General features: G+C 50.1%; 1 protein-coding gene across 5 annotated transcripts in view; it reads right to left on the reverse strand.

Annotated features, from left to right (window-relative positions):
• Nucleotides 1–8,832, reverse strand: part of KCNQ4 (potassium voltage-gated channel subfamily Q member 4) — a 153,049-nt gene extending 144,217 nt beyond the window's left edge. For all 5 annotated transcript variants that reach the window (XM_061596951.1, XM_061596950.1, XM_061596949.1 and 2 more), the window contains exon 1: nucleotides 7,833–8,832. In XM_061596951.1, the coding sequence (XP_061452935.1) occupies nucleotides 7,833–8,140 (308 nt within the window). In that variant the 5' untranslated portion in view covers nucleotides 8,141–8,832. The remainder of the gene's footprint in view (nucleotides 1–7,832) is intronic.
• Nucleotides 8,833–9,244: the final 412 nt, after the last annotated feature.

The raw sequence follows: 9,244 nt of genomic DNA on the forward strand, positions 1-9,244 counted from the left end.
CCCTCAATTCCTTGACAATTTTAATCAGTCCTTTTTTTTCTTTTGGTTTGTTAGTTTTCCTGAATCTGTCCTATTCTATGAGGTAGGGTGGAGTTATTTGCCAGATGATGAGACCTACTGACTTGTTAAACGAGAGTTTCGGGAGCAACTTAGAGCAGCCTTTGCCAACCTGGGGATCTCCAGATATATTGAGCTACATGCGCCATCAGCCCCAGCCAGCTTGGGTGGAACTGATGGGAGCTGTAGTCCAAACCACCTGGAGGGCACCAGGTCAGTGCAGACTGATTTAAAGCAAAGGGAAACCTTTTTCAGTGGCCCGAGGGCCGCATTCCCTTCAGCACAACCTCCAGAGGGTCACATGGCAGCGGTGGGCGTAGCCAGAGGCAAAAGGAAGGGGAGCAATTAATGTACATTTTTATCTTTCCACAGTGGGATTGTTTCCACATGCCCTTCCCTACCCCAGTAGTGGCTAGTGCTCATTGGGACGAGTGGGGCGTAAGGCAGAGCGCCCAACAGTAGGTGGTTGGATATCCTCCCAGATGGGCGACTAATAAATCAAATTAAATAAATAAATAAATAAATAAATAGGTGGAGCCAGAGCCAATGGCAGACAGAGCCAACTAAATCCTGGTTTTGTCTCCTGCTGAATTCTACAAAGGCAACCCTGAGACTAAGGAGGTGGCGGCAGCTGATAACCAGTGGCACCTCTAGGACTGGTTGTACACTAGGAGATAGGCAGATGGGGGCTGGAAGAGGGCAGGCTCACCTTGGTGGTCTGCGCTAACAGACCAGCCCCAACTGCTCTATCCTTCATGCAGGCAAGAAGCATCATCAGAGTCCAACCAGGCAAGAACACTCATGGAAGGCGTGAAGTTTGGGTGGTGAGGGGTGTGGCCAGGGAGAAGACCAAGGGCTAGACAGAGGGGGGCCCAGTCCTGAGGTTCCTCACGCCTGATTTAGAGCATGATTCTAAAACAGAGGCAGGGGCCAGACAGCAATCACTCCCTGGAAAGAGTTAGATAAGCCCGGGGACAAAAATCTGGTTAGAAAATGCGCTGGGAAATAAATCATGATTTGAAGAACTAAGGTTAACAGTGGAACTAATGTTCCATGTTTCCTCTCCTCAAGAATGCTAGAAAAAACAATAGGCTAATAACATAGGTGTGCTATACCAAAAAAACCCAGTTCCTTCTAAATCCTAGAAGCTGCTTTGCTTTTGACGCAGTTCCTTTAGGGGGCCTGCAGAATCCTAGCTATGCACAATCTGGATTCTTCATTTCAAGCAATATCAGACCACTTTAAACAGTCATGGCTTCCCCCAAAGAATCCTGGGAACTGTCATCTGTGAAGGATGTTGGGAGCTGTTAGGAGACACCCTGTTCCCCTCAAAGAGCTACAATGCTTGGAGTTCCCTGGGAAGAGGGATTGCCTGGGAATCGTACCTCTGTGAGGAGAACAAGGGGTGTCTTCACTCTCAGCACCCTTAAACTACAGTTCCCAGGATTCGTTGGGGGGAGGGGAGAAGCCATGACTGTTTAAAGTGGTACAACACTGCTTTAAAGGTTTAGCCCGGGTGGAGCCTAACACATTCTCCTTGTTTTCAATCTGACACAACCCAGTTTAGCAATAACCAAACAGTTACATTTGCATTATTTATTTTATTGACTGTCTTTACGGCCACCCAGCAACAAAGTTCTCAGGCAGCTCACAAGAAGACACTTTAAAAATAAAATATATTCAGTAACAATAAAAAAGTACAGCTCCTACAACAAAACACATCACAGAGTAAAAACAAAAGAAAAAAACCTTAGAGCTAACACAAATTTAAAAGGCCTGGGCATTAGACGGTAACTATTGTATCATTATTGTCAAAATACACAACTTGCCAAGCAAAACAAAACAAGCCTAAGCAAAACTTCCTGGAGCAGAGAGTAGCTGCTGATGTCCTCCAGGGCACAGTACCTTATTCAGAAGTGGCAACCTCCACCCTCCCTGACTCAGAGCAAAGGAATATGGGATCATTACTATTTACTTCCTGTTTAGGGGAGACAAGAGAGAGGAATGGCCAACATTTAATCCCCACTCAGACAGTAGTAACATGAGCAATGGAGAAGGGAAGAATTATATTGTCAAAGTTAAGGTGGAAATACATTATTGCCCACTTGAAAGTGGGCTGGAGAGACCCCAGGGCCATGGAGTGCCGGACTGCCAGCATGCCAAGATGGTCCGTTACACAAACGAAGCAGAGATTCTGTTCCGTTTCAGCACCGTGCCAGTTTGCTCTTTGCTGGGGGGGGGAAAGCACATATAGCCAAGAAGAGACACAGGCCTAGCAAGTGGAGAGAGAAATAATGCCAGGAAGGGGGGTGGGGGCAAGACAGAGCCCCAGAGAAAGGGAGAGAAATATTCCAGATTTGGGGGGGGGGTCGGATCATGCAAAAATTAATATCTTTAACCCTTTTTTAAAAGATGTTTTAAAAGTTTTTTAAAGTTTTTTTTAATGTTTTCAACGTTGTTTTGTTTTATGTATTTTAAGGTCTTTTTATGATGTTTTAAAGTGTTTTTAGTGTTTCTGTTTGCCGCCCTGGCCTCCTGCTGGAAGGAAGGGCGGGGTATAAATAAAATAATGAATAAATAAAACAGTGGGAGAACCTTTGGGGGAGAATCAGAGGAAGGGAGTCTGAAGGACAGTCGCCAAGTGTATTGTATCCTATTGAAATAAAGATCCTCTGCCTTGTGATGGGAAGAACAGATCCCCTCCGGGCCTCACGTCCAGCTTTAATGTTACAACTTCATTTGACATCTTATTTATTTATTATTTGATTGATATCCCACCCTTCCTCCCAGTGGGGGCTCATCTTCCAGAAGGGCACTGGGCAAGTCTAGGGTGGTGAGATCTAGAGAAACCTCTACGGCAGGGACGGAGAAGCCGTGGTCCTCTAGATGCAGTTGGGCTCCCATGTGCCAGCATGGCCAGTGGCCAGGGATGATGGGAGTTGGCCCAGCAACATCTGGAGGGCCAAAGGTTTCCGACCCCTGCTTTAAAGACAGTGGTTGCCAGCATCAGCAACCCAGGTGCCTTTGAGAGTTCACAAGCTGGCAGAGTATGAAGACGCGGCTTTTCACCTGCTAGCCTCCACCACCACCTCCCACATGGTACCGAGTGGTACCCTGCCCCCCGAACAAGGAGGATCCCCTTGGTTAGCCTGGCCAACATCAACAGACCAATCCTCCAAAACATTTCAGAGATGAGAGGGTTGGAGGCATGTCAGAGACATGCAAGAGCTTCTGTGGTCACTTTACCCTCTGTACATGCTCAAGAGTTATCTCCTACTTTCTTCACATGTTCCATGGTTGAAGAAAAGCTCCTAGGACAGGAGAAGGGGAAGCATTTCTGAGCTCAGAGGCCCCAGGGACAAGTCCTGGTAAACAGGTAGTGGTGGGGGGAAAAACAGGAGGGTGGGCAGGAATTATACTGTTCGGGCAGCCTAAAATGCAGCTCTGTCACCACAGGGTTCTCTCAGTGTCAGTAAGTTCTTCATTCGGGAGGTGCGGACTTGATCTGCATCAAAGCATCCTTAGCATCCCTGGCTCTGAATTCTGGAACTGGTCCCGGCTACTGGTACAATGTTCAGGTGGCAAAGCCAGAGAAGCATGACTAGGGACAACCCCAGTGCCTGGCTGCCTCTGAGTTTGGGGCCCTCATGAAAGAGAAGGGCCACTGCGCAGTGGCAGAGCAGTCCTGCCTGACTGTCAAAGCTGGCCCATGGGGCTGGGAGGAGGCAAAGATCTGGCCCACCGAGGCAAAAGGTTTTCCATCCCGCTTTACGGATTTACAAGGATGCAGATCTCTTTTTTAAAATGTGCAGCGGAGCAGTCTGGGAAGGGCTATAGCTCAGTGGGAGTACATCTGCCTTGCACGCAGAAGGTCCCGGGCTGTATACTTGGCATTTCCAGGCAGGGCTGAGAGACTCTCACCTGAAACCCCTGGTGAGCCCCTGCCAGTCAGTGCAGATAGTACTGAACTAGATGGACCAACGGTCTGCTTCAGCAGAAGGCAACTTCCTACATTCTCATCTGGCCCTCCCTTCCCTCTATCGCTAGTGAAAAGGAAAACATCTCCCCAGATTGCCTTGGAACTAAACACACACACACACTTTAAACTAGGAACACAGGAAGCTGCCTTACACCAGGGGCAGACCATCTAAGCTCTGTACTGTCTGCACTGACCGGCAGCAGCTCTCCAAGGTTTCAGACAGGAGGCTCTCTCAGCCCTACCTGGAGATGCTGAGGATAGACCTGGGGCCTCTTACATGCAAAGCAGGCACTCTACCTCCTGAGCTACGGTTTGGTCCCCCTCCACATGTCGTTCAGCCCTCCTTCAAAAAGGAAACTAAACCGCGACTCCATGCAACCTCTTTGCTTAAAAAGCCGCCTTGGCTTTCCTGAAAAGAAAGGCGGCGCATACAAGTAATAAATAAATAATAAATTTTTAAAAAACAAAACAGAAAAAAACATCCCTTCCTACCCTTGTCATTTCCTCCGTCACTTTCCCTGCAGCGGCATTTAAACTGCAAGGTCCTTGGGGCAAGGTCTTGCCTAGTTTGCTCTGCTGTTCTGTAAAGCCCCAGATACAGTTGGTGCACCTATTACAAACAATGGGGACACAGTGATAGAGCTGCACCTGGTTGGGATCCAAGCGGTGAGCAGAAGCTGACTCGCTTCAACGCCCACAGATCCCAAACACACAAACAGAGTGCAACCTGCCACGAGCTCCCGATCCATCATTTGCGATCGGGTTTGTTAGATGGAAGAGGGAGTGGGAACTGTGATCTGAGCAGGGAGGCAAGAGGTGGAAATTGTGGCTGTAGGCTGTGGCTTTGGCCAGGGTTTTCTCCAAAAGTGAGCAGTCATCAAATCATATCCAAAGGAACCACAGCATCACAGCACAGCATGACCCTTGGACAGAGTACTTAACAAAACAACATGAGATAATAGCTTGTGTTTGGACCCTAGAGATGGGTCGATGATACGGACCAGCATGAATGGGACCGTCATTTGAATTTTACAGTACTATGGCCTGCCTCCAAGGTTCTTGGATAGAGCAGGCAGTAAAGCACATGATCCAGACAAAATAACCCATTATCCAGAGAAGTTTTAGAACTAGGTTGACTCCATCTGTATTCTCGTGACTAATATTATTGGGAGACTACTGGAGAATTCTAAGCTTCTAATATTCAGTTGTTTGGGCACTATGGCAAAATGACCACCTATATCCAGTGTCAGGAAGTTCCACTGGCTATGCATCTCTCAACAACAGGATCATCTTTAATATGTAATTTTTTAATATTTTGTCAAACATTCTTCTACAATCCCGGGCACAGCAGCAGGAGAACAGTCGCTTCTCTCTGCCATTTATTAGCTCCCCTTCCACTCCAGAGCGGTTATCCGCCTGGTTTCATATCCATAATCACCAAGGCAAAGACAAATCTTCACTTTATCTGTAGCACACATAGAAGGAACAAGGCTAACTATTTTACCAGAGTGGGAAGACTACCGCTTGGGTACGCTTGCAGTTAGTTGCAAGCAATTACCCCCACTTACTAAATATGGGGTGCAGTGCATGTTCTGGAAGCATCTGAGGCTACATCACCGAAGACAATCAAGTGAGGACCTGTCCGTCCCTTGAGTGGGAGAACACTAGCAGCCCCACATTAAGAGTGTGATACAGACTTCATCAATAAACATATTTTTAAACGTGAATTTGAATATGCAACCCAAGTCTTAGGGGGCCAAAAAAGCTACCTGTCCATCTGCATCAAGTGAACTTATTGCTCTCTGTGTGATCACAAAGCAAGCACAGCAATACTTTTTTTCTGGCTTAAACTTCTATCAGTAAAGGTATGTGCAGGCTTCCATGTTACACAGGACTCCATCATACAAATTGCAAAAAAGCAGCATTGTTCAGTGAGAAATTTGGTCACTTGCACTGTCAAACAAGGGCTTGCATGTGGAATGGGCCATTGGCCATAGTTTGTCACTGATAAATTTTGTCCATCTCATACATTTCTATCCCAGCCCTACCTTCAAGGAGTTTGATGTGGCATACATGAGGGTCCTCCCAACCTATCTTGAACAACATACCAGTGAGGTAGGTATAAGCATCCACAGGAATTTTTACCATAGAGGTGGTAAACTAAAACACTGAAAAGGGGTTGGAAGCAGGGTAGTTTCTCACACACAAAAATGAGATTAGTGACTGTACATTTAGCATCATACCTCAGGTATCTACAAATACTAGAATCTTACTTTCTTTTTTAAAATTGAGCTGGGAATCTGGGGGTTTTGGTTCATGGGGAAACTATCCTCTTGACCCTGCCCCCAGAAGCCCATGGAGATAGGCCAGGTTGAATACTAGTGACTGGCACAGCACTTCTTTGCAAGTTTCTTGGCTGTGCAGGAATGCAAACCCAGGTTTCTCCACTCCAAGTACATTTTAACCTCTACATTGCATCCACTTGGCTCTCACCTCAAATGCAATACTTTTCAATGGAATCACTTCCTGCATTCAGCAGCCAGTCAGCAAGAGTAAGCGGGTCAGCTCCAGAGGGTGGCAAAGTTGGGCATTTTCCAGGGCCCCCAAGACCAACCGGGGACCCATTGACCTAACTTTCCACTTTGCACAAAGTATCCACAAAGAAGCAGATGCACCTTTAAAATGACAATTTGCATGCTCTGCCTCTTCCAAGGGGTTTCTGGGGGAGTGTTCATTGAGAGTGCTGCATCTGAGAGGCCTCCAAAAATCCTGGAGCCTGCATTGAGGAGTACAGAAAGCAAGGTAGGAGTCTGCAGGTGTGAATCAGCTCCCAGGTGAGCAAAAAGCAAGGAGGAAATGGATTTCTGCGAAGGGAAATGTGGTAAACAATGTGGATTTGGTGGCAGAGAAGCCGCTTCAGCTGTCCTTTGTTGGAAGCTGGGACAGAGCCCTTAAGAAATTAGGATGTGGGGGTGGGCTGCATGATCCGTGATGGGTTGGGGAAAACTCTTTCCAAGCCTGGCATCAGCTACTTCGCTGCTGTCAAACACTGCTTTGGCAAGTGGCATTTACATCTGGTTTTGCATTTCATGGGTGTGCCATTTAAAGAGACACAAGACCTCCACAGGCCAGACGGTCCTTTTGATTTAGCAGCAGCTAAATCAGCCCACTTTTGACTTTCAAGGCCACATTCACAAGTGTCATATCCCAGACGCTGCTGGGATCTTCCAAGCATCACTTGTGAAAAATGCCCTTGCAATGCTTGCATGAGTTTGCACGCACACACGCATGCACACACCCCACATGCAAAACTTTAGGTTTCCATTAATAAACAATTTCCAAGATAAATAGGTCAAGGTAGTAGTAATCAAACCCGTAGGCATTTGGCAACTTTGGTACCCTTGAACTTTGCAATCCCTGGAACGTCAGCCCTTAGGCTAACAGGCCAGTTTCTTATCCATGTTTACTAGGAAGCAAGCCTCACGGGTTTCACGGGACATCTCTTAAGTAGCGTTCTCTCCCCGCGCCCCTTCGCATGCTATAAAACTGTGGGAAAGGGGAGAGTATCTGGAATTCATCTTAGTTCTTTGAGGGGAGGAGGAAGGAGCGAGACAGAGAACCATCCTCTGGAGCTCTGGGCCTGTTAGAGGATGGACCAGGCAGAACTGAGGTGTTAAAGAGTCTCCGGGCTACTATACTGGGGGATGGGTTGTAATCGTATGCAAATACGCACCTTTTCTCACATGCAAAGAGGGTGGGGGAAGGAAACTGGGTCTGGGGGTACAGCAGTACTCACATGAAGACGTGATAGATAAACGCCCAGCCTCGAGGTCTTTCCAGCACATTGTAGAGACAGTTCTGGAGGCGCCGGTAGCGCTTGTGCGACGCGGATCGGGCCCCGGAGCCTCCCGGGGGGGCCGGCAAGGGCGTCCCGAGCAGCCCGAGGCGCCTGGGGCTGCTGCCAGCGGCGGGGATCTCGCTCTTCTCCGTCTGCACAGCGGTGAGGGCCACGAACTCCACCCGTTGGGCTTCGACGCCGACGCCGCTCCCCGGGATTGTGGACGGAGACAGCGTGCAAGGGTCCCCGTCGGGCGCACCGGCCATAGCGCTGGAGAGACGGGGAGGGCACCGTCACCGCCTGGAGAGGGGCCAGCCCCAAAGCCGATCAGCCGGGCATGGCCTGAGGGAAGGCGGCTCTGCCGCGGTTCCTCGACGTTCGCGCCAGGTCAGGGTCCTCCGCGCCCCGAGAGCCCTTCCCCAGCTCAGCTTCGGCGGGGGCTGGAGCTTGCCTCTTGCCCGGCCGGGCTCCGGCAGCGGAGACTTCGCCCAGCGCCGCTCCAGCAGGACCCGGGTGCGGGATGCGCCCTGGGCGCGGGTGCGGGCCCCTCTGCGCTCCTCGGCTCGGCCTCCGCTTCAGCCCATCCGGACAAGAGCGGAGGAGGGAGCGAGGGAAAAGAAGTCCGCGGAGGCTCGGTGGGACTTCTCCGCCTACGCCCAAGTTTAGAGGAGTTGCAGGGTTACACGGCTCTCCGCTGCTCCGGGGAGTTGGGCAATGTCAAAAGCGCGGCCGGGAGGAAGCCGAGGCGGCTGGCTCGTCCTCCTCTCGCCTCTGTTCCTCTCCATCCTGCTGGCTTGTCCACCTGCCTTTTGCTTCTCCGACTCACATGGCATCTCCTCCCCGCCCAGCGCCGGCTCGCCTCTCCGAAGGCGCAGCGGCGCTGAAGAGGCAGGACGCCCGGGAGCCACGCCCTGCCTTGCCCGCCCGGGGAAACGGCGCCGGCCTCCTCGTCTGCCAGCCTTTTGGCGCACGACTAGAGGAGCGTGGAGGTGCGGCTCCGGATTGGGAGAGGCCGGGCCCCCCCTCCTTTTCCGCCGTCACCTGTCCCGAGCTGGGATTACAAAACCTGCTTAGAGTGCGAAGCCACGAACTTCCAAAAAAGGCATACGCGTCTTTTCTGTCGTGGCCGGTGGGCTAGTGGCTAATTCAGAAGTGCAGGGTCCCTTCACGTTAGTCACAGCCACAACCACACCTTCTTACTTTTTTGCTGCAGGGCTGAGAATGAGATCCTCGTTAATGCCTTCTCCCACAACAACAGACATCCTTAGCAGCCAATAAGCAGGCGTGTAGTGGTCCAGGGTCGGGTGCCTTAGACCCCTTACTTTTTTGGGAGCACGGTCCCTATGTCTCCAGCATCCCATGAAAGGGGA

This window comes from Rhineura floridana, chromosome 15 (assembly GCF_030035675.1).
Source record: "Rhineura floridana isolate rRhiFlo1 chromosome 15, rRhiFlo1.hap2, whole genome shotgun sequence".
Classification (NCBI taxonomy): Eukaryota; Metazoa; Chordata; class Lepidosauria; order Squamata; family Rhineuridae; genus Rhineura; species Rhineura floridana.